The sequence below is a fragment of the Bradysia coprophila genome (assembly GCF_014529535.1).
Source record: "Bradysia coprophila strain Holo2 chromosome IV unlocalized genomic scaffold, BU_Bcop_v1 contig_5, whole genome shotgun sequence".
NCBI classification, from domain to species: domain Eukaryota; kingdom Metazoa; phylum Arthropoda; class Insecta; order Diptera; family Sciaridae; genus Bradysia; species Bradysia coprophila.
The window spans coordinates 839,175-865,565 of NW_023503374.1; the positions used below are offsets into that span (position 1 = coordinate 839,175).

The 26,391-nt window shown below is 37.5% G+C and overlaps 1 protein-coding gene and 1 long non-coding RNA gene across 2 annotated transcripts; both read left to right on the forward strand.

Moving 5' to 3' along the window:
- The first annotated feature begins 1,409 nt into the window (after positions 1-1,409).
- LOC119071465 lies at positions 1,410-13,818 on the forward strand. Its single transcript, XR_005086660.1, has 2 exons — positions 1,410-1,633; positions 13,738-13,818. It is a non-coding gene; the product is annotated as an uncharacterized LOC119071465 (long non-coding RNA).
- Positions 13,819-14,053: 235 nt separating this feature from the next.
- On the forward strand, positions 14,054-25,297 carry LOC119071458 (nipped-B protein). The gene is made up of 20 exons (XM_037176310.1): positions 14,054-14,341; positions 14,802-14,884; positions 15,407-15,575; positions 15,651-15,784; positions 15,858-16,548; positions 16,614-17,128; positions 17,202-17,255; positions 17,317-17,472; positions 17,549-17,727; positions 17,806-18,231; positions 18,309-18,956; positions 19,022-19,966; positions 20,034-20,126; positions 20,198-20,673; positions 20,741-20,907; positions 20,979-21,953; positions 22,027-22,195; positions 22,304-22,481; positions 22,542-22,730; positions 24,095-25,297. Exons 2-20 carry the CDS (start codon positions 14,818-14,820, stop codon positions 24,278-24,280), a joined length of 6,417 nt encoding a protein of 2,138 aa, XP_037032205.1. The 5' UTR covers positions 14,054-14,341; positions 14,802-14,817; the 3' UTR covers positions 24,281-25,297.
- The last annotated feature ends 1,094 nt before the right edge of the window (positions 25,298-26,391 follow it).

Sequence of the window (26,391 nt, forward strand, 5' to 3'; positions counted from 1 at the left end):
TTATTTGCGTTAAATGAATTTCCCTAAACAATTCGACATTATTATCATCTTATCGACATTGAAACTTTTAAAAAAATAGTAGCTCCAACTCTAGGTACTTTTACTCATCGTGATACATACGAGATAACAAAATATTTTCCGTGTATTGTAACAACTTTCCTGTAAGACAAATCTTACGTTGCTTGTCCATGTCTTCTTTTGCTATGCATAAAAAATGCATATTAATCGACGACATATTTTTGTGATTAAAATTACAACCATAAGATACATTTTGAAAATTTTGCATTGAATGGAAATAGAATTGAATAAGGCCGGGGAACATTTTTGAGATCTAGTAAACCAAATAAAAGTTGACAAATTAATTTGTCGTCGATTTTATGCATTTTTTATGCGTGGCAAAAGAAGACAGTAACATACAACGTAATATTTGTATATTACATAGAAGTTGGTCGCACAACTATAAACACCAAAATCGTTTTGTGAGCATTCTGAGAAATTAAGAAAATGAGAAATTTGGATTGAAGTGAAAAATATTTTTTTATATAGTTTCAATGTCAATAATATGATATAACGTCGAATTGTTTAGTAAAATTCATTTAGCGCAAATAGACGACAATTTCTTTCGTTTCAGCACACATGTCGTCGATTTGTGTGCATTTTTTGTGCATAGAAAAGGAAGACAAGAAAATCGAATGTTCGTTTTTAAATGCAATTGCGGCATTCGATACAGTTTCTTTTTTTGCTGGGATAGGGTTTTTGCTGCTGGGAGAGAAAACGTACTAACACGTAAAAAGCTGTCAAAAGATATGACAGAAGGATAAGCTAAATATACTGAAAACAAACATTTTTAAAAGTTAACGACTGTATTAAAATAGACATTTTGCAAACAGTTATTAATAAATTAACACCTACAATGGACGCATAAATATATATATACGAAAAAATAAAAATTAAATTAACAAAAAAAAACAAAAAAAATATATTTTCCAATAAATAAATTAAATTAAATTATAATGCTATCCTCTTTTCACAAAGTCTACGAAAGAAACCGTAAAAGTGAATTATTCTTACAAAACTGAAACAACAGAAAACGATTAACGATCGTTTATTTGATCATGGAAATGTATGACAAAACAAACAAACAAAAAACACGAAAATTATATATTTAATAACTGAAAAAAATGACAAAAACAAAATAAATGAAACAAATCTTTAAAAAATAATAATTTCACAATATAAAATAATTACAATTTCATTTTCGGAATGAACAACAAAAAATAAAAAGAAGAATAAAAAGACGGAGAACATTTCAAATAATTTTACCACCAACAAAAAATATATATTTCAATAAAGGTTAAGTATAGTTTCCACTTAAAAAGAGCACTCCGTTTAGTCTCCGTTTACATGACAGTTGTAAAATAGAACAAAAGAACTGTCACGCAAACGTAGTGGAAATTGAATTTATTTCAATTTTTTACTCCGGAGTACACAATTCATGACACCCCATGTGAAATGCCCGAAAATTTTTCAGTTGAAAATAAGCGAAAAATATTTGACAGATTTGACATTCTAAACTGATCTCATCATAAGAATACAATTTTGGTGGGTTTCTTTCGTTTTATTTGTTCCACACGTATTCCACCACATAGAAGTAGCGTTTGTCTTTACGTTTCTTCAATTACACACGTACGTGTGAGTGAAACGACACTCCGAAGTGTGTTTTATCAAAAGCAGTTAAGTCCATCAACGCTTCTTTTGTTGACAACATGTAGAACAATGTGGAACAATTAAAACTGTAGAATGCTAACCAATTGCAAACTTAAATTGAGTTTATGAGTTTATATTAACTTTTTTCAATAATTTCTATCATGGCTTATTATTGGAATAATTATTAGAATGAGCTTATTAATTTTCAGAATTGTCAGCACAGTTTTTTATAGGCCTATTTTTCAAATACTTTTCAGACATTTTTGAACTGTGTGTACTCATATTAAGCATTTCCTTTGTTAGGTGGGTTCCTGTCAAAGTATTTGACAGTTGAAAATTTCAACCGATAAAAAGAAACTTGACTCAAGCCTACAATATGTTTATCCTAACTTTTTAATTATGAAGTAACTGCCATCGATGTAAAAGTTTGATACGCAAGATGACATAGACCGAAACGTCATTTCAGACATCTAGTTTAAAAAAAAACCGAATTTGTCCCAATGTTATTGAGAGTTTTAGAAAAAAAATTCCGTTTAGAACTTTGATTCGGTGAGGTAATTTTTCGTTCAAGATCTTGATCGAAAATGAGTGTGTAATACCCTATAGCTCCTTCAAGTGTAGCGAGTGCACTGATTTTCTTGTGAATCGCTCTCCAGATACAACATAGTTTACTGCTTTCGCTGCTTTCAAGCCTGCCACATAGGGAACAACGGATAATGCTTTAACTACAAAGTCAATGATACATACAAAACAACTTCAAATAATTAAAATGAAACACTGCCGGAAAAAAATATAAACTCGTAGTTGAAGCAGCATTATACATCCTCCAAAACATTTAAAAAATCTTCCGTCGTTATATCCGATTTCATTTCACTTCAGATATCTACATTTTTGTACGTTTACGTAATCGTAACGATAACATCGTTTTGGGATGAATTGGATTGAAATCGTATACAATAATGTAAGTAGAACTTCGTTGCCTATATTTCATATTTCTTTTTTAATCTCCTTCATAATTGACGAATTTTGGAAAATTTAGACGCAAATCGAGATGCTATAGTTCAGAGACTGTTACAATTTTTTATACCTAAACTACAAGATACTTCATAGATTCATAGTAAAAAAACAAAGTAAAAACCAAAAAAACATATTTTTGAAGGTAACAAAATCAGTTTTTTTTGTGTTTTTGTGTGTTTCAAAAAATAAATAAAAGAAAGAGAAAATTTGATTGAGAATGGTCATAAAATGACGTAAAATGGTGGGCTGTGTTTAACAGTAGTTTAACAAAACAAAAATATTTACTATATGAAGATAAAATATAAAAAAAAGATAAAAATAAATTTAAAAAAAATTATATAATTGAGTTATGTAAAAACCAAAATTATGCAAAGAAATATTTTTGTTAAAAAAGTAAATTTTTGTTGTTCAAAATTTAAGAAAACAAAACAAATGGTAAAATACATTTTAATTAGCAAATTCGATATAAAAAGAAAACAATTTACTAGATAATTGGATGATTTTTTTTATTGAAAATAACAAAAAAAATAAAAATTTCACAATTAAATGAACATTTGTAACAATGTAAAATGTATACTCCTCAACTAAACTTCGAAGTGGAACAGATTTGTTTTCTTTTTTATTAGTTTCATTCAAATTCCTATTCTTTCTTTTTCTTAAATATTGTTGATAAAAGTATCGATATAATAATTTCAAAGTATAATTGTACTCTTAAATATAATACTATTATAATTATCGTTGTTATTACTACTGTTACTACCAGTAATTGAATGTAATATTATTATAAACACGATAAAAAGTTTAAAAAAAAATAATTATTTTTACTTTCATCTAAATAAAATCAGTAAATAAATGTTATGTTTTATATAAAAGAAAATAGTGTTACGATACTTTTTATTATTATTTCTTTATTAATTCATTGTATTTTTTAATGTTATCATTTATACGAAACTATGAAACCACCCATTTTTAAAAAGAATATTAAATGGGACACGGAATGTAAGGAAAAAATAAATAAAATGTTTATAAGGGAAAAAAAATCTACAAAAATGTATATTATTGATAAATACATACTTATATGAATAAAAACAGAAATTATATTTCAGACTTCTTTTTTTTAAGTAAGTTCTTTCTCTAAAATCATCAAGAGTGTACAACCCGTGAGTTAAGAAACACTCTCCTTTGTTAGCCTCGTACGAAGTACAAAGGGGCTCATAGGATTACGATGCCTTGTGTAATTGATGGAACTCGAAGCAGACGGTAAGGGCAAAGTGTTTGTTCATAGATGACGAATCCGCAATAAAAATTTTGTCTGTCCGTCTGTCTGTCACGTCGATATCTTGAGCACACAAAAAAAATGAGATTTTGGATGTAAATAAAATCGACCAAAACTCGTAGAAAGTACGTTTTAAATGTATAATTTACCGTCCACCGCGTGTGTAATTTATGGATGGCCCCTTATCAATCCTTTTTATAGTTGGGAAAAATTCAATTGCAGAATAAAACTTTACAGTCAAAGGCAGTCAATTTTCAGCATAAATTTGCTTCAGCTGTTTTTCAGTTGATCCACACATACAATCAAAACTGGTTTTCCTTGTTCATACGGTTGAAGCTGCTACACGCACGCGCATGATAGTGGTAAAACCGTATAAAGACGTATAAACGGTTGTGATTGTTTGTATGGATCAGCTGAAAAACAGCTGAAGCTAATTTATGCTGAAAATTGACTGTCTTTGACTGTAATAAAATTTAAAAAAAAATCAACAAACATTTTGATAATTAGAAGCCAAAACTTTAAAAACACAACAATGTTACTGGCCCAATCAATTGTTCACTTTGCTTTTCAACCGTATTATAAGCTGTTCGAAATTGCATTCACTCTTCTCAGCAGCCCGTTAGTTCAGCTAGTACGTCTGAGCCTGGAAAGTAAGAGGTGGCGGGTTCAAATCAAGTGCAAACTTTTTAATTTTCAAAAACCATAAAAGCAGATGATGTGATATGATTGTATCATTACAAATCATCAAGTTGCATTTATTCTTAAATAAACATTTAAACGTCATTACCTGTCCGACATTTACTGTACGTTTTAAATGTACATAGTGTACTATTAGTGTACGGATAAGTAAACCATTGGTCTTATCGTGTTTTTGGGCTACGTTTCAAGAACTTTTTTTGTGGGTTTTGTGGGTCAAATCCGATTTAAATTTTTTTTTCTGAAAAATAGTCGAAATAGTGAGGCTATGTTCGAAGATAGTGTCGGCCCTTCGTGAGTTAGGGCCGCCTAAATTTTTTAAGGTCTTCTGGTGATATTTATGACAAAATAAACGATGAAAATGTAAATGACACGACAAATGATAGGTATCAGGAAAAAAAATCATTAAAATCGGTTGAATGGACCGTGAGTTAGGGCCTTAGAAGTGAAAAGCTACTGGGCCCTATGTGTATTTTACATTGAACTCGAGTAAATTTCATTCATTTTTCGTAATTTTTGTTTCATTTGGAAGGTAATCGAAGGCCGAATAGAATGTTGGTGAAAAAAATTTTAAATTTGGGTCCTCGGACTGAAGCCGATACTAGGTCCTATGTGTATTTATACTCAATAAATTAAAATTGTAAGGCTATTTGAAAATTATGTTACATTTGAAAGGAATGTCGTACGGGGCTTCGTAATTGCGCTATGCGCAATTTCTAAGATGAACACATTTCATAATAATTTTACTTTAACTGCATTAACGAACGCAATAGGCTTACGGTCAAAGTAGGGTGACAGAGTCACGTACGCAATGGATATACGGGTTCGTACAGCAAACGCTCCGACTGAACCAGTTGTATTACATCCAAGAATGAATGCGAAAAAAGAATCTTGTAGATCAAGGTTTGAAATTTGAAATGAAAAATAACATTCCAGAACGTATTGCACACGATGCTTTCTGCAAACCGAGTGTCACAATTCACGCCTAGGTCCGCTGAAAATTCAAAATTTAAAGTGTCAAAACCAAACCAAACGCAGCGTCGTACATGTGCAAGTCCACCTTAATTCACGATATAGACTGTTATGATCAGAGCGGGAAGACCGAAGACTAGTTATTATAACTTGCCTTGGGGTACTTGTCAATTTGCTTCTCTTTCAACGTGGTACGTTGAGAGCGAGAGTACAGTAGACTAGTTTATTTTAACTTGCCTTGGGGTACTTGTCAAAATTCATTTCTTTATCTGCTGATTCACTCAAATTCTGAAGCGCACCTACGGTGTGAACAAACAAAATGTTCAAAAAAATGTTCTCCAAAGAAATCATTCAATAAAAATCACTGCGATGAAAATTTGATCAAGCAATCTTCTCATATTGTACTGTTACACTGTATTGAGAGTTTACATATTCGAGTGTAAGTAGTAGGACCGAATAATTAATGTATTAGCGTACGTAACTTTTCCAAGAAAACTGACCAAAACACAACGGAACTGAAAAAACAGTGAGGAAATAGAAAAAAGCAGTGCGGAAAAATCTTACATTTCCACACTCATGTGAGTTACAAAATATGTCGTATTGTGACACTCGGTTGCAGAAAAAAGTTTATCAACGAGGCTCGACTTGCGGAATCTTTGAGCACGTTACTCAAGGCAATCATTCGAAATATATCCGTCTGTCGAAACCATTTAGTGTCGGATAAATGTAAAGAATCAGATCTATTAAAATCAATAGATGGGAAAAAAGGCATTTAGCTTTGCCCGATGTTTTAACGTTAGGAGACGCGGCTGTGCGGTGTTTCAGCCATCGATTCTTCGAAAATTCAAATTCAAAAAGAGAATAAAGATAAACAGCGCCATCAACACATATTCCATGAACTCCATGAACAAAATCTAAGACAATGTTGAAATAGTGAGTTCTTCACCAATACATAGAGTAAAGTAAGAGGCAATTTCATCTAGCTATAACCTTACAAAAAATAAAAAAATTTACATGAAATCTCACAGTAGTTTTTCGCACTTCGAATTTAGGTGGATGAAAATATCAATTTATTTGACATTTGAAACGACATTAACAATGATCTATTTACGAACTAACTTAAAAAAAGAAAATTTTAACACACACATGTTCAAACAACGCACTTCAAGCATGAGTGGTACTGTAAATAGAGCACTGGAACTCGCCAGGGTATCGAACAATTGTTTGCACTGTAAAGAAATTGTGAACAAATTTTCATAGAGCTGTAGTTGGCTCTAGTTGGCAGCCGTCATTAGAACCACGTGTCCTTGAAGTCAACGCAGAGAGTCCCTATTTAATATTTTACGATAGTATGTTGCGCTGAGCAGCATCGTGAAATTTTAAAGTCCCATACAAATTTTAGTTCGAATAAACGGTTCAGTAGCCGTAGTTTTATTTTTAACAGTGCAGCGTGCATGGAAATAATGTGGTATCCTGGTATCCTAGATACCGGGAAGTCGTCGGGACGAAAAATTGGATACCGGGAAATTTAGCCTTTTTTACTGTAAAAATTAGAACTCACCGGGAAATATCTAACAGCGGGAAGTACTCACCGGGAAGTATCTATAAGCAGGAAGAATTCAGAACTAACCGGGAAATAGCTGTCACCAGGAAATCGGAAATAGCTATCACTAGGACCAACTCACCAGGACGTTTTATCAGCGGGAAGAACTTATCGAGAAGTTTCTACCGACGGGAAGAACTTATTTGGAAGTTTCTATTAGCGGGAGTTTTATCAGCGAGAATTTTTTTTCTTGTCAGTGTTCAGCGGGAAGTCTTAATCATCAGGAAGTACTCATCGGGAAGTTTTTATCAGCGGTAATAGCTTATCAAGAAGTCATCGTCACTATCAGCGGGAAGATGCTGATAGAAAGTTCCCGTTGAGTTCTTCCCGCTGATAAAGTGATGAAAACTTCCCGGTGAGTTCTTCATGTAAAACTTCATCAGGAAGTCTCTTCCATCGGCAGGTCCCCACCATCGGGAAGTCTCTGCCATCAGAAAGTCTCTATCGCAGGCGCGCCGAGTACAGTATGGCGAATATAAGCAAATTTTAATTTTTCAGCTAAAAATTGAATTTTTGGATAGTTTTTCTAAACTAAAACTAAACTAAACTAAAACTCGGCGCCTCTGCTCTATCGGTGGGAAGAAGTTACTTGTATGTACTTATGGGGAAGTTATGTTATTATTATTATTGTGACTCATGCTTCCAGATGAATTATTCCCTTCAGCGAACTAAACTTTTGATGAGTTACTACTTCTGGTGAAACAGTTCCTAATAGGCAGCACAAACTTAAGAATTTAAAAATTTCGCCTGCAGCGATTTTGCTTAAATTGAAGTTTCATTTAGAATTTTGAGTTTGTACAGTTTCAAAGAATGATACTATTTTTGCACCGCCGAAAGGTCAATCTTCAAAAAATTACGATCGCTTCGCTCGCGATATTATTTTTTACATTTAAGTAAATTAATGCAGAATTTCAGAAAGATTTTAATGCCCACATATCTGGCAGATTAGAACAGAAGATAATTTTCCAATGAGTTTATAAATTTTATGAAAGGATGGGCTGGTGCACTTAGCGTCTTTACAAACATTCTCTTCTACAAATTGATGAGTGAAAATTCATACAGAAGAACGTCACGAAAAGGTTTTAGCACTGCAAAAACTAATCTTTGACTTAAATCTGCACAAAACGACTAGAAAGGGCTTGGTAAATAATATTCGCGCCACCGGGAAGTTAATTGCGACTGACCGGGAAATTTTAGTCAAAATTTTCGGATACCGGGAAGTTTTGACTTGGTTACCGGGAAGAAAACATTATTTCTATGCACGCAGTGCAGTGAAATATACACTGTCCTGTTTCAGTACTTTATTTAGGGTACCACAATGCTTGAAGTACGTTGGTTCAAATTAAAACAGCTACTCGTAAATGAAATCATCTAAAACACTAATTAACTGAGCAGACCAACAGAATTGTGTATTTAAGAGTTTTGGGACCTGAATAATAATAATAATAAACAAGAAGAGACCGGCTAAAGCCTGGTGAGGTCTTTTTTCTTTTTCTCATTTTTTTTTCTGGACGCAAGCAGGAATGAAAGTTTCATCAGTCGATATTAAGCTGTTGAACAGTAAACATCTCCACCAACTTTTTACCAATTTGATATTCAACTACCAATTTGTTAGTCAGCTGCCAAATTATCGATCTCTCCTTAACACAAGGTTAACGTCGTCTGCTTCAACGCTATGCATCTCTTCTTAACACAAGGTTAACGTCATCTGCTTCAACGCTATGCATGTATGTACGATCACTTGCATCGAAATGTTGGAGTGGATCCTGTGTAGATCAATCGATGCGTCCTTTAACAGGACGTTTGTAATCACTGAAAATATCCCCACCTGAAATGCCTATAAATAAGGACCTAAATCAATCTCTTCTAAACACAAGGTTAACGTCGTCTGCTTCAACGCTATGCATCTCTTCTTAATCTCTTCTTAACAAAAGGCTAACGTCGTCTGCTTCAACGCTATGCATGTATGTACGATCACTTGCATCGAAATGTTTGAGTGGATCCTGTGAATCGTTGCGTCCTTTAACAGGACGTTTGGAATCACTGAAAATATCCCCACCTGAAATGCCTAGCCTATAAATAAGAAGCTAAATTCAGAGATAAACAAAACAACAAACAGAGCATTTGCTCTTCCCTACCCACTCATGGTTCACGTTGAGTGAATTTAACGAAGGTAACAGAGCTGTTTCGACCTCGGGACTCAGTGGTGGTCTGAGGCTAGCGTGATGTAGCCAGTTGTTTCCACTGATCCCTTCCCAAGATAGCAGTAAAACTTTCAAATGAACTTGTGTTCGAAAGTTTACAATGAAAACACTTTACCATCTTTTGATGGAAATTTTGGACATATTCAGAAAGCTACTTTGAAGAATTCCCTAGCGTACAGTTTGTTCATTTCATCTTTACACAGTTTTAGATATGTCAGAGTTTTAAATGTACCCAGTCAATTAAGTTCTTCCCAAATTATGAATTTTTGGCGCAAAATTTAAAATTTCTATCGCGAATTCAAATATTTCGCAATTTGGGAAGAACTTAATTGACTGGGTACATTAAAAACTCTGACATATCGACAATCTTTAGAAACTGTGTAAAAATGAAATGAACAAACTGTAGCAAAACACAGCAGTAAAAATTCAGTCAACACTCGAGCAAAAAACATAAAAACAAAAATTCACGTTTCACTTACAATCACCAAACTTTAACGTCTCCACTCTCTTTCAGACAGGATAGGACAGGAAAAACATCGTAAAAACCTCAGCCAAATTCTTTTAGACAGTATAGGAAGTAGAGGTGAGCGGACTACCCGAAAACCCGGCCCGACCTGAACCCGACCCGGCCCGAACCCGAACCCGATTCAATTTTAACGGGCTTCGGGTTGTTCGGGTTCCCAAAATTCAATTCGGGTAGGGTTCGAGTCGGGCCGGGTTTTAAATTTTAAATTCGAAACCGACCCGAATTAAAGTTTTCTATGTAAAGTCACAGCGTCGGACACTTATATGTGGATCTAACTTATGCAATTTCGTTTTTCTTGGAATAAATTCAAGAAACTGTTTCAAAATGAATTTTTTTTTGCGTTTTCTAAATAATTTTTGATTTTAGCGCGTTTCAGTATCTTTTTGAGATCTGTCAAGTTTCGGGTTATCGGGTCTCAAAAATTTAATTCGGGTCGGGCCGGGTTTCAGTATCTGTCGGGTTTCGGATTTTAAAAATCGATTCGGGTCGGGCACGGGTCGGGTCGGGCTTTGAAAAAACCTCGGCCCGCTCACCTCTAATAGGAAGATATCGTAAAACCAAACGTTATTGACGCAGCACGATTTCGTCACAGCCAACTCCAACCGCATCCAAACGATTGTTTCCCATAGTAAAACACTGTAGCACCAAATGTGTTCGGAGAAGCGTAATTCCATTCGGTTGCATCGAAAGCCAATTACAGCCAAACGATTATCTTGCACACCAATTTCTTTGTTAACTTTAAGCGGCCATAAATATTAAAAATGTCGAAGCAATCTTCGGATGTTGAGGTAGTGGTAAATACGGCCTTTTGACGTCGAGGTAGTGGCAGATGCGGTATTTAGTTGTCGAGGTAATGTAGAAAAAAGTCTTCAGATGTTGAGGTAACGTGGAAAAATCTTTAGATGTTGAGGTAATGGTAAATGGTTAATGTGGTCTTTAGATGTTAAATAAAATAGATGTTGAGGCAATTGTAAATGTTGTCTTTAGTTGTTAAGGTAATGTGGTAATCAGTTTGTGTACAGCTCTCGAACAGTAAACATCTCTATCACCTCTATATCTGCATGACAGTCAACTACCAGTTTGGTAGTCAACTACCAGTTTGGTAGTCAACTACCAAAAATTAAGCTTTAAATAGGCGAGCATGTAGAATAATTTCGTCAGTTGGTGAGTAGTTCTCGAACAGTAAACATCTCTGCCCCGAAAATTACGCTTGGTAGGCAATTATAGCCTTGGTAGTCAGCTACCCACGATGGGGTTGAACAAAACTTAAATAGGGTCACGACACCACCTCTGATTTTTTTTCATGTTCTGGTTGAGGGACTCGAATATTAAACGAAACTGTATTCAGTTTCCGGATCTGTCCAGCCGTTTCGGAGAACCGGCACAAGTGGCCGTGCGGGACCCACGAGTCAATTTAAATACAGATTGTTATAGCAAGGGATAGAGGGACTAATTGTAAGTTAATTCGTGTCAAAATTGCTTCTCTCAACAACCTGGCCACGGAGCAACAGCCAGCTAAGGTCGAAATTTCGACATTTTTGAATAGTGATATGTCTAAGACGAAAAAAGTTTGAAACTCTTTGAATGGCGATAATGGTAGAGGATTCCATGCTCTATTAAACGCCGAGAATGGATTTTACAAAATTTGTCTGAATTGTTTATTTTCACCATCTTCGACGAAACTTCAACTCATCTGTAATACACAGGTAGACCCTTCTTGTATCAAAACAATAATGCCTAATCAGCCTGCAGTCTTAGCTTTACAACAATACCAAACTTGCCATACCAGCCTCACAACAAGTATCTGTTACGACATTTCGTTTGCAGCAAGGTCACTCTACGACGAAATTTTCAATTTATCATCCCCCTTCAAGTGCCCGTTCCTGCCCGTTTAGGATGAGTGGAATTGTTACGCATTCTTCATAAATAAGTGGTTTTAGTTATTTGAAGCAATTCTTACATTAATTACGTATATCTGGAGTCGGTTAAAGCTCATTTCCACATATTTTTGGGGTAATTTCCTCTAACATGTAGCGAAATCAGCTAATGTAAGTAATGCTCCAGTTTGTGGGCCATTGGAGCCAAAATAGAGAAGTAAAAAAGTAGCTGTAAATATGCTCCGCCGTCCCCAAAATTAAAAAAAAAAAACATTTTTAGTGGTCGACTTGCGTCACGCCCGCGTACCACAGAGAAGCCAACACAACCTCACTTTGAAGTTTTATCGAACAAATTTGTTTAAGTTGCGGTTATGTTTGGTTCTGTGGATGATGGTCGGTTGTTTTCGGCCTGTCAAAATTCGTTTCTACCGTTCGATGGAAGAAACCTATATTAAACAATAAATTTCGTTTTTTCGTGAAACAAAAGTTCGTAGCCCCGTTACTTGTCACGTTGCACATTAAGATCGTAATTAACATCCGTACCGTACCAGTAGCTAATAATAAACATAGCTAACGCCGACCCGTACGAAACACCTATTCGTATCAAAAGCCTTTAATGTGAAACTCTTCATTTCTCTTACTTCATTTTCTTCTCTGCTGAAAAACTATTCTCCCTTTAAAATCACTTACATTATCCACTCTTTGCCTTGTTATCATATACAACTAAATATAGACAGCCCCGTACGAAGACAAATTTCATAAATTCCTATTTAAACAGCTATATACCGCTATATTTAACTATATTTCACTATAAATAAACATTTCACAGATAAATATATGCTATTATATAGCTCTATATGCCTGTATATAGCTCAATATAGCTGTATATAGGTATATATAGATGTCCGTATATGGAATCCCTGAAACCCCACACACATTACAAATTATTTCCATGTTAACAGAAACTCTCTAAGTATCATTTTTACCAAGATATTTCTATTTTACTAAAATCCAATATGGCCGCCGGCAGCCATTTTGTTAGGAGACCGGAAATAGTACCGACGCTTTACATTCGTTAATACCTTTCAAACAAAAAAAATTCATGAAATTCGGTCAAAATTTACTCGAGATATTGTCAAAATACACCACGTTCACTGTACTTCCGAGTAGCCAGATAAGAGCTCACTCCAAGAGACCTAGCTCACGCTCCGGAGAACATAATTTCATACAAAAATTTCTCCCTGATTGGTCAATACCTATCTAATAAAGCTAAAACAGACGAAATATGTTCAAATGTGGCCGACCTACAAGCAAAAACTGCTTGCCGCCCTGTGCCTGTTCCACACCAAGGGGTCTAACTCACGAGTCGGTCATCCGATTTCCATAAACTTTTTTTTTGTCGATCGGTATTGTAAATACCTTTTATTTGACGTATCACTTACAAGTTTAACGTTTAAATGTCCGGAGATATCTTCGAAAAACCGTAAAGCACTTATTGGGCCACAGCTCGGGAGGGGTCGATCCAAAATCACTCATCTTCGAACTTAGCCTGTCTTTTGACATTACCAAACGGGAAAAAAAAGAATTTTCAAAATCGGATGCGTTTTACTCAAGTTATCGTGCAGACAGACAGACGGACAGACGGACAGACAGACGGACATTTTTTTTTCGCGGATTTGGCATCTCTAGACAACCACAATAGGTTTCACCTTACTCAGGGAGTCCAATTCGACGTGTTACAAACGTATGCGTAAACCTATAAGACCCCAGTACTTCGTACGGGTCTAATGAGAACAATAAACTCAACTCAATTTAAGTTTGGAATTGGTTACCATTCTACAATTTTAATTGTTCCACAGCGTTCCACATGTTGTCAACAAAAGAAGCGTAAAGAGTGTCGTTTCACTCACACGTACGTGTGGAATTGAAGAAGCGTAAAGGCAAATGCTACTTCTATGTGGTGGAATACGTGTGGAACAAATAAAACGAAAGAAACAAACGAAACCCACCCAAATTGCATTCTTATGATGAGATCAGTTTAATATTGATGGCGTTGATTCTTTTTGAAATATTGCCGCTATTTATTCGAAACTCTTGCAATATCTGCAATATCGACTAATTCATTTCAACATATTCATTTCGTTCAGTACGAAAACTTAACGGAGGAAAACAATCGGCCATTACAGTTTGAACGAACTGCAATAAAATGGATAATAAATCTGCTTACAGCTTGACGATATTTCAACGCAAATAAATATTTGATAATTCAATTGAAATTCAGTTGTGAAGGACTCAAAAATCGTGAAAGCAAATCCGTAATCGTCCGTATCATGTGTTGATTAAATGTGAAAACAATATTTGTATGATTGACGGAAAATGTTTGACGAGTTAACAATTGCGATTGCAGATGAACTCGATACAGTGAAATCGCATAATAAATTGCATTTTTGTTTGATTAAAAAGGCAAGTTCAAAAGGTTTTTCGGGTGATTACACTGGTTTGGTGGTTACAATTTCATTGATTTCGATTTTCATTTGAAATTCATGTGTGAATTCGTGTGATTATTGAGTTTAGCTTTAGTTTTGTTTCTGACATTTTGTCAAAGAATTTATTCCCCAAGTGAACGCTACGATATACCCTACTTTTTTGTGTGTGATTGCTTTTCCAAACATCTAAACAATTCAGTTACTTTCTATTTTAAATGGAATTAATTGACAGCATTTATGTAAATATTATATTCACTTGAGTTGAAGCGTAAATTAGTGGAATCGTCTGAGGCAACCGATTTTTTTGTGAATCTTCGTAATAATACCGACATATTTTTGTCAAATATAATAGTCTTCAGCCATGTTTATTGTCATTTTTAAATTTGTTCCGCAAATTTCAAACAAAGTTATAATATGTTACATCTACCCGATTGCAGACCCAACAGATCAACTATGGCTGATCGAGATATACCTAGCGTTCCTATAACAACACTGGCTGGTTTAACTAGTTTATCTGACCGTAAGTATTATGAATTTTGACTATATGGCACTATGATAGGATGATAGCCGCAGTCATTTCAAACGAAAATAAATTTAAAGATCAAATTTTTGAGAATATTCAATAAGAAGATGTTGATAAAATGTGAAATTAAGTTACGCTACTCAATCGGTCGAAATAACGCACTTATTCATGTGAGAAGTCATCACTGAGACTTCTTGTTTCAACCGATTGGGACCAATTTGAAGCGCCACTGTATTCGGGTGTAGAATTATGCAGACAGGTAGAGAGAGATAGAGAGGGAGAAAGAGATAGAGGGAGAGAGAGTGGGAGAGAGCGAAAAAGAGATAGAGGTAGAGATAGTGGGAGAGATAGAAAGAGATAGAGGGAGAGAGAGTGGGAGAGAGGGAGACAGAGGGAGAGAGAGAGAAAATGAAAACTGATGTTACATTTTATAGGAAGGAGAAGTTTATTGAAATAAGAACAATTTACAGAATGAACCAAATCGGCGAAATTAAACTGTTATTCATTAAACCGTTTCAGTTCTAAGCGAGCTTCCAATATCTGAATCATCGGCGAATGCCCTGTTAAATAAATCATTACTGTTCCATCCACGGGTTGCTCAGGAAGCAAACAATTTATTGTCGGTGAAAGATGATAATTTAACACGGCAACTTGTCCATGCCATCGAACAAACGAACTCAGATCATATGTGAGTATTATACTTTGCCCGAAATGTGGGCCTTTGTTTGGGAATGTCCATTTATTATAATTCGTTTCCATCCAGTGAACTGAAAAGCCAATATGCCGAACAACAAACTTCCGGCACAAACATAAACGAGTTACCACAGTTGTTGCAAGCAATCCATACCCATAAACCCACTGTATTTAAATCAGGGGGACCGCAGTATCAACAGAGAGGTAAAACAATTTTTTTTCTTCGATTCTTTTAACCGTAATTCGGGAACACTTTTCTATATTTTCATCGGTTCAGTGGCCCGATCGGCTCAGCCACAACCGAACCAAGTTCAACAACATTCTTACCAGGCGAATGCAATTCAACAAAATTCATTTTATGGGTCGGACATTAATCAGCAAAGTCAAATATGGAATCCACAATGTCCTTCTCAAGCGTCGACGTCATCGTTTCATCATCAATCGCCGGTTATCGTTCAACAGACGCAACCGGGAAGCGTACGACTGAACCAGCAGCAGCAGCAACAACAGCCGATTGTACCTCAGCAAACTAGTTCAATGCCAATGCCTATGGTTGACGTGAACAATGTGGTTGTGAAACAGGAATATCCTTCCACAATCCCACCGATACAATCGAATGCGATGCAACACTTACCGTCGGCTCTACCACATCAACTGATGCAGAATGCTGGCGTCCAACCGGAAATGACACAGATGCGAAGTCTTCGCAGTTCTAATTCGGTTCAATCCAGCGATAATCCACAGATTTCCGTTCAAACAGCTTTCCATTCGAATCCGACACCAGTTAACCAGTTCCCCGTGCAACAACAACAGAGTGCCGCTTTAAATGTTCAACATGCTATGAGTCCATCGAATACGACAATACAATCGAACACTGTTTTCCATCAACAGCAGCTGCTGCAACCATTTCCACAACAACGAATTGTTGTGCAACCGAACAGTGTACCTGCAAATAATCAATCAAATACGTAAGTCCTTTAAAAGCTCTTGTAGCAACAACGATGCAAGTTGAAACAATTTTGTTTATTTGCAGAACAAGCCAAGCGCCGATATCAAATTTAGTCAATCACGTGGAAAACCATGTATTAGGCGGCAATGCTCGTGAAAATAATGCCCAGCCACCGAAAATGGTTCCTCGTAACAATGAGTATCTGGAGCGTCAAAGTAAGATCTCCGACATTCGTGGAGGACCGTCACCTGCCCAGGCGAGCGACGCACCTGAATCGAATCAACTTCATACACCCTTCCGTCAGCATCAATTGTCGAACATGCCAGCTTCAATCAAGCAGCCCATTGTTCACACCCAAACCGTCAATAATCTGCAAACAACATCCGAATCGCATTCAGCTCCATCGAACAACAATTTGCCATTGAATGCGGAACCAATCATTCGGCGAGTGACTGTGAACGCACACAAATTGAGAGAAATGGATATCGATGCGATGACGGACAGCATCAAGGATTTTAAGTTCCATTTACCCGACAGGGCTGTCAAGCTGGGCATCGTACGGAATAGTGGCGATATGTTCACGAAAATGAAGGCGACGGGTAATTACCGATCAGATGGGAATTTGCCCGTGGAGAACGGAAAATAATTTTTCTTTTCTTTCTTGCGTTACAGAGGTTAAGACAATGAAACGACGGTTACCCGATAGGGCGGATGACATCGTCCAATGTAAGAGGCATTTCCACTGACTTTGTCCCTTACAATGCTAATTGTTTGCCATTTGTTACAGTTTCGCAGCCCAAAGTGCGTCGCGTTGAAAAAATCGTGCAAACCAACAAATCCACCAAGGAAGATGTTATGAAGTCACAGGTCTACTTGCAGTTTGTGCGGAACATGGACAATGAATTGCGTCGATTCGAGGAAATGGAACAACCCAGCACAATCGGTAAGTTGAGCATTTTCCCATCGTCGTGTGGTGCTGTTTCAGTGCGGATCACTCTGAGAATAATCACAATTTCCAGACGACATTGACTACTACAGTGACTGCATCTCATCGAAAATGCTAACGCATTTGACGAATGACGTAGCTAAGCTTAAAGCCAAGGGTGCTATCGATTTCCTACCGAAGAATGAACTCACATTGCTGATCAATTTCGCCATGCGAAACATTGATGTAGCACGGAATCTATCAGCCGGACCGGTAAGTCATTCCATTCACGGCGGACACATTGTGATCGTATACGATTTGTGTGACTGTTAACCGTCCCGATAATTTCAGGACATGGACGAAGATAGTGACGAATTGATTGAGAAAATTCTGGACGCAACCGAAGCATGTCTGTTCATCAGCAACATTTATGCAACGGCCGTCGACGTTAAATTTCTGTTGGAAGACAACATGGACAAAATAGTCAAATTTGTGCAATTTCAAATGAGAGAAACCATATTCCCGTCGTACGATCCCGTATTCAGTGTGAAATCGATGAAAAAGGACAATCGGAAGAAGAAAAGTGTCGGCATCAGTCGCAAAGTTCAGTTGCTGTTCAACAAACTGGTGGAATTGACAAAGATTTTTGTGGCTCTGTTCGATAAATGTCAGTTCGTCGATACCATTGTTCTGGCGGTGTCTTCGCTGGCAGTTGAACCGTTTTTCGTCGATAACATTGAAACGCTGCAATTTGCCTGTTTGGAATTGGTTACGACGGTAGGTGGTGTTGTTACTCTTGTGACCGTGACGCACTGACTTTTCTACAAATTTCTCCTGTTTTTCATCCACTTCAGATTTTCCGCAAAGAGACATACATCAAGTACCGCAGTAGCATTTTGAATGACATTTTGTCGTCCGTTGATCGGCTGCCATGTTCAAAGAAAAATCTACGACCGTACAAACTGATGCACAATGGCGGTAGTATACAAATGGTTACGGCATTGGTGCTGCAATTGGTCCAGTGTTCGTCAGTTCTACCAAAAAGTTGGCACGAAGGCAAATCGAATCGAAAACGCAAACTGGAAGTGGACGATCCGGTGAACAAAGACCTACTGATAATGGACAAATACGATCAGGCCGTCAACATCGGTGGCAACTTCCTGACCACATTTTTAAACAAATGTCGCACACGCTCAGGAGAATCGGATTTCCGTCCATTGTTCGAAAATTTCATTCACGATTTGTTGACCACCGTCAACAAGCCAGAATGGCCGGCATCCGAGCTCCTTTTGTATTTGCTGTCCAGGTTGCTGGTGAAGTACATGTCGGATAAAAATTCGGACCAAGCGATTCGGGTCGTTTCTCTGGAGTATTTGGGTCTGGTGGCGGCTCGTTTGCGTAAAGACACAGTCGAGTCCCGGTGCAAGGTGAACACAATGGATGCGCTCATTAAAAGTATTAAATTGGAACAAGAGAAAGAGGGTGACACGAACGATAATGATGTAAGTGTGAGACCGGGCAACCACGCTGAGCAGTTTCATTCCATTCCATTTTTCCAATATTTCAGAGCAATATCATTGTGGATCCGGATGAGGAACGAAGCGAATTTCTGCAAATCATTCTCTTAGATTTTCTGGCTGTGAACGCTGAAGAAGACAACTTAATTTATGATTACGCAAGACATTTCTATCTCGTGCAATGGTATAAGGATGTCATCGATCGGAAAAAGAAAGTTGCTGAAGGCGATACCGGCTATGCGTCACGCAAAGTAAAAACGAAGAAGCAGCGACGCATCCGTAGCGATTCAGACGATTCGAATTCGGACGATGACCTTGACGGAGACGATGTGAAAATTGTCAAATCAAAAACCACCGACCAGGAATTGAATCGGGAAATTTTCAATAAATTGGAGCAACGCAAAGCGTATTTTATGTCGAAGGTATCGCCGAGTGCCGGCGGTGTGACGGCTGACATCAAAACCTATATCGATTACAGCAATGCGCATTTGATAACGCAATATCTGGCGAGTAAAAAAGCGTTCATGCAAAGTTTCCAGCAATTTTTGAACAAGATTCTTATGGTCATTGTCGACACATCGATTGCCATTCGAACGAAAGCGATCAAATGTTTGGCGAATATTGTGGAGGTCGATCCGTCGATTTTGCAGGACAAGATACTGCATATGGGTGTCGGGCAAAAATTGCTGGATCCGTCCATATCGGTACGAGAAGCAGCGGTTGATTTAGTTGGAAAATATGTGTTAAGTAGTTCCGATCTCATCGACCAGTATTACGATATGTTGGCCGAACGCATTCTGGATACCGGCGTTTCCGTACGAAAGCGCGTGATTCGAATTATGCGCGACATTTGCATCGAGTATCCGGATTTCGATAAAATTCCGGAAATATGCGTTAAGATGATCCGACGCGTCAATGACGAAGAGATGATACAGAAACTAGTTACCGACGTCTTCATGCGAATGTGGTTCATGCCCTGTCCGGATAACGACAAGGTGATTCAAATTTATTTTCCTGTTTTGACACTGTTCATGCTCATACCGACAAAATTTTGTGTTGCAGCCATCGATAGAACGGAAAATTAATCAAATTCTTGAGGTGGTCAGTCTAGCACATGATACCGGAACACACTGGCTGGATGGATTACTTCGACAGGTTTGAATTTTCTTGTTCTTCTTGTCCGTTGTACCGAATCTAATCCTACATTACATGTTGTCCCAATGCAGATCTTCGAACCAAAGGAAGACAAAGAGGCTACAAATCAACCGAAGAAGGATCCTCCGCCCGAAGTTATAAAAGCGTGTCAACAACTGGCCGATGGTTTGGTCAACGAAACGATTCGCTTGGACGGATTGGACAATATCGAGAAACTGTTAAGTTGCGTCACAACCATCAGCCTGCTGGCCAAAGTGCGTCCCGCTTTGCTCGTAAAACACGCAATCACACTGGAGCCGTATCTGAATCTCAGATCGAACGATCCGCAGATGAGCAAATTTATTGCGTCGATAGCGGATATACTGGAATCGGTGGTACCGTTAATGGAGCATCCTAGCGAAAGTTTTCTCGCTGATCTCGAATCACACTTGATGTATCGCGTTGTTTACCATAACCAGGTGGTCGTCAACAGTAGTCTGTCGTGTTTGGGATCAGTTGTCAATAAGATATCGAAAAACTACAAACTAATCCGTGACTGTTACGTTGGGTAAGTGACTGTTAATACGAATCCATTCTAAACAAAGTATTTGACAACATTTTCCGCCGCCGAATAGATACTGTAAACCGGTGCGGGAAATTCGGAAAAGACTTGCCTCCGATCCGAACACACCGTTGGACGAGATATTTACCTTCAGTTTCCGACGGGCCCTATTCACCACAGGGCTGATATTTCGATATTTCGATTTTAAATCACCTGAAGTGTATGGCGATGGTCTGGGAAGTAAGTTGTTCCGTGCACATTCACCAATCCTGGCAACTAATCAAATTTTTTCCCCTCTCCCAATGTAACAGCCCAATCAGAACTACCTCCAACCATTTGCAATGATGTGTTCGAACAATTGTTTTTCTTCTCATCACTGCAGCACAACGGTGTCCGTCGCGAAAGTTTAGTTGCGTTGGGACATTTTTGTGTAAAAAATTCGGAATATCTTGTCGATCAACGACTGCGAAGCTATTACTGTGAAATTCTTCGATCCGACAACTATCCCAACGAAATTAAAGTGACCGTGCTGCGTAACATCATCAATTACTTGACGGATGCCGATGCGGCTATGTCATCAAGAGATAAGGACTGGAAGACACAGTCAGCTTTAGAGAACTTATGTGATATGAACGATCGTGAGTCCGGCATGTCCAGTCGAATCATACAATTGTATTTGACGGATGTGTCCAAGTGTCTACTGCATATCAATGTATCGGTGCGAATGTGGTCGATGAAATTGGTCGAAGCCGTGTTACGGCAAGGTTTGATTCATCCGAATCCAGTTGTTCCTTATCTGATGGCCTTGGCAACTGACATCCATGTGGAGACAGCACATCGGGCTGAGAGTCATTTGAATGAAATATCAAAGAAACACTTACAGTGCATCCATCCAAACGCACAGTTTGGCGTTGAACGATCGTACCAGTTACAGCAAATTTTACAGCAAGCTGCCGGCAAGAAATTGGTCCGCGGATACAGCATTAAACCGAAAGACGATCTGCCGACATCAGTAAATGGATTTTTGTACAGTCTCATTCGTGTAACGAAACCGAACCGACGGTCGTTCGTCAGCACAATCATAAAAAAGCAATTCGAAGAGAGTTTGGAGCTGGAGAAAATGCTTTTCATGGCCGACAATCTGGCCTATTTTCCGTTTTCCGTTCAAGACGAACCGTTGTACATTATCTATCACATAGATCAGCTGATCGCTGGCCTCGGTAACAACGTGCTGGATGCATTTAGAGATAATTTGTTGCCGGCAGCACAATTCGATGAGCAAGGAAGTGAGTGGGCCGAATTAGCATTCGATTACCGTTTCGGGTAGACAATTTTTTCAACTCGCTTTACTGCTTACAGATCCCATTTCCAAAGAAGACATGGAGGATTATGAAACAAAAGAAATTTTGTTGCAACGTCTACCAGAAGATACAACCGAATTACAGAAAAGTATTATTTCGTCGCAGGCCTGCATACTGCTGTTACTGCTGAAGCAACACTTCAAAACAATGTATCGCATTAATGACTTGTAAGTATAGGAAATCCGTACAGCTTCCCCTTGCAGTTTTAACGACGACTTTGTCGAGCTTGTGGTGGTCACATCAAATCTAATCGATTCCTTTCGTTAACTTTGTAGGAAAATTTCGCAATATTTGCCCTCCGAATTGGCTAAAGTTTACGAAAAAGCTGTGCATCGACAAACTGGTCCTGCATTCAATCCGAAAATATTCATCGATTTTATTCTGGAAGATAAAGATGTCGGTCGTACGCTGAGCGACAATGAGAAGAACCAACTGATCGATCGCTATTTAGAAGTAATTTTCGGCCATTGATTCATTCATCACCGACACCACTAACACAAATTCCAATTTCAGTTCAAAGAAATGATGGATCAAATCGAAAAAGAGGAAACGTACAGTGATTCAGACACAGCAGTCACACCGAAGAAAACGCCCATAAAGAATGTGGAAGCCGCTGTGCCGGTACAAATTGACTTCGAGGCTGAACTGAATAATGTAAATAATATCATCCTAACGAATAACTCTAATGTGCTTCCTAACAAAGTGAGTATAGCCGAGCAAGTGTTTATTTAACAGTTTTGGTACAGTCGGAACCAATGAAATCTGGGCATGAATTTGCTTCAACTGATCCACACGTATAATCAATACTGTTTATACGGTTGATGCTGCTACACACACGCGCGTGTTAGTGGTAAAACCGTATGAACAGTTTCGATTGTGTGGATCAGCTGAAAAACAGGTGAAGCAAATTCATGCTGAGTTTTCTCTGCGTCCGACTGTACACATTCGAGCAAATTTAGTTCGACATGCTGTTATGGCATCGCTATCTTAATAGCCACAATACTAGCAAACGCACACAAAACACCTCAAATAAATGATCTTTGACTCCTAAGGTGTGTGGATGGAAAATTGTCTTCCTGTTAGGTCATAATCCTATGGTTTCGGCAGGACTCCACTCGGAAATCCGTGACGTGTTTTTAGACCTGTACGAGGTACTGGGGTCTTATAGGTTCTCTAGTGGGTTCTCTAGCTTGAGTAAAGCGCATCCGATTTTGAAAATTCCTTTTTCCCTGTTTGGTAATGTTAAAAGACAGTCTAAGTTCGAAGATGAGTGACTTCGGATCGACCCCTCCGGAGCTGGGGCCCAATAAGTGCTTCAGGGTTTTTCGACGATTCTCCGGACATCTAAATGCTACACTTGTGATACGTCAAATGAAAGGTATTCACAATATCGATCGACAAAAAAGAAAACAGTTTTTGGAAATCGGATGACCGACTCGTTAGTTCCCCTTGGTGTGAACCAGGTACAGGGAGCCAAGCAGTTTTTGGTTGTAGGTCGGCCAAATCTGAACATATTTCGTCTACTTTCACTTTATTAGATAGGTAGGACCGTACCAATCAGGGAAAAAAAAGTTTATGAAATTCGATTCACCAGAGCGTGAGCAAGGTCTCTTGGAGTGAGCTCATATCCGGCTACTCGGCCGTACAGTGAAGGTGGTGCTTTTTGCCAATATCTCGAGTAAATTTTGACCGAATTCCATGAATTTCTTTTTGTTTGAAAGGTATTAACGAATGTAAAGCGTCAGTACTAGTAGAGAAGAGCATGAAGTAAGAGAAATAACGAGTTTCACACTAAAGGCTTTTGATACGAATAGGTGTTTCGTACGGGTCGGCGTTTCCTATGTTTTTGTTAGTATTGTGGCTGTTTCGAGTGCCTTTTTGTCAGAAATCTTTTTTATCAATGTTTGCATCACCCGGGTAAAAATGGAAGTCTGAAAGGCACGAAATACGTAGTCTCATAGAATACGTGCTTCGAACTTTTGAGACTTTTATTTTTACCAGGGCAGTCTAATCCACCAATCCTGCCCGTTGTTTTTTTTCACAAATATTTTCATTCTTCTGCACAGACAATATCACAAACGAGCTATCGATATCCATCAACGCCCGCATCGACAACCCCATCTAAGACGCAATCGTCGCGAATGAACAAAACACCACGTAAGACCCAGTCGTCGCGCGTAAAACGAAAGAAGAAGAAAGTCATATCATCGTCCGAGGAGGATGATTACAGTGATGACGATTACTACGCGTAAACGGCTAGAAATAAACAAAAACCAATTTCTCCGCTTAACATTTAAGTGAATTATTTCGGATTATTATTTTTTTTTTTTCATTTCGTAATGCAAAACGTTGAAGTGAAATTAAAATTGAAAAAAGGAAAACAAAAAGAAAAAAATTGAAAAAAGAAAAATCATTTGCAGTAATGGGCAATTTCCAAGCGTCAACTGAATTTCAAATATTTCTTTTGTTAGTCAACTTTATTTGTATATTTTTGAGCGAATCTATCTCAGTACCCTCATATTTATTGTAAATATTTTTTTACCCATTTTTTTCGCTGAAATACTTGAAGATCGGTGAGAGTTGAATTATTTTCGACGCATTGTAGAGTGTGTTCGTTATTGACAACAAAAACAGACAAAAATTTATTAGATTTTCGGAAATTATACTTTGAATTTAATAATTTATTTTTTTCGAATTGTGTGAACAGGAAACGAGAAAAACAAATTTTTTTGAAAAAAACAACTGTGTTGTTGAGAGACTTAACTGGTTTTTTGTCCAAATAAAATAATTTTTTTTTTGTTCAATTTATAATGACGCAATAACAAAACCAGCTAAAACGAAAAATAATTTTTGTGTGGTGCCAGTCAAACAGAGATTATGTAAGTCGAGTTATGTGAGAGAAACCAGCAAAGACTTCTTCGAGACAAAAAAAATAAACAAACTTTTCATTGTATTACTTTATTACTTAACGCATCGTTACAATTTTTTGTGAAACAAAATCAAAACCCATCAGCCAACACAATTTATATTCAATTCTTCAATTTAGCGGCAGTTTCATCGTGTACATAAAAAACAAACAAAATCAATGAAATAATTTAAATTAAACAAAACAAAAAAAAAATTAAATAGAAGTAAAACATTGTGTATATTGTAAAATAATAACGGTTCAAGTCTAGGAAAGTGAGTGGATATTTCTTTTCCGATAAAAATAATAATTTTAATGACCGGGTCATTTTAAAATTAAGAAAAAGATAATTAAATTGAAGGAAGAAGACGAAGAAAACGGAGACACAAATTTAAAAAGAGAAATTATTATAAATGAAAAAAATATTTAACTCAATTTTTATAAATAAATTTGTAGCATTACAAGAATGAAAACTAAAAATGGTGTGTTGTCTCTCAATACCGTGAATACTGACCGCATTAATGAGCATTAGCAGGGCCTATTTAAGCCAAAAATTCCAGTGGCGATATGGTGGATTGGGCGCTCAAATCATTATCGAGTGTTCTCGGTTCGAAACTTCTGCTGGACATGTGGACCTGACCTGACCTGACACAATCAAGCCTGGTGCCTTTGCACACGACCAGAAGGATATGAACGTTGGAACATTGGTAGCACAAAGTGTAACCGACAGAACCACCTTTTGATCCTCCTAGTTATATAATGGTTGTGCTGTGCGTCCAAAAATAACAGCGCTGGCCCGCAACTATTGACATGTATGTACATGTACAACTTAAAACTTACAACGACCACCGTCGCTCGACTTATGGCCGGACTAGCTACTAAGAATGAATTTGGGAAAACTTCATCCAGCTTATATGAAAATGAAATTCAAGCCACATCCGATCCGAATGATCGATGGTTCTGTAGAATCGTTAGTCTCCCCTGACAATTATGTGGAACAACTTTTTTCTGGTTGTCTTTTTATTTTTGGCAGTAGAGTGTTGTAAAAGTGAGCTGTGTCGCATGTTGAAAATATTTATTTGTGAACTAAAAGTTGAATTATTTTGCCAATAAACAGACGATTTATTTGGAAGTGTGCAGGTTTGTGGAGCTTAGAAAGACGCTGCGATACATACCCAAAAATGGTCGAAAGGTCCGTGGTCCGTCGCTAGACATCGAAAATCAGTATATGGTTTTCGGTTTCGGAATCTCTTGGACAGCAGCGACCAAACAAGTTTGACAATGGATAGTAGAGAGTAGTCCACCAGGAGTCCAACGATAGTACGGAAGCCGTTGGCCGTCGCTGTCCAAGGTTGTGACAGGAAATTGAGAAAATTTGACTACGTCGGAAAACTTCTAAGGGCTCCTCTGTCGCCATAAAGCCACTAAAAAACGAAAAACCTGTCAGACCTCGTTACT

What these genes read in the sequence shown, in the direction of transcription:
- LOC119071458 (XM_037176310.1), top strand. Translation starts at nt 14,818, where the DNA reads ATGGCTGATCGAGATATACCTAGCGTTCCTATAACAACACTGGCTGGT. An exon ending in ATCCGTGACTGTTACGTTGG is followed by an intron (nt 20,674 to 20,740) that starts GTAAGTGACTGT and finishes GCCGCCGAATAG; the next exon opens with ATACTGTAAACCGGTGCGGG. An exon ending in CTAATGTGCTTCCTAACAAA is followed by an intron (nt 22,731 to 24,094) that starts GTGAGTATAGCC and finishes TCTTCTGCACAG; the next exon opens with ACAATATCACAAACGAGCTA.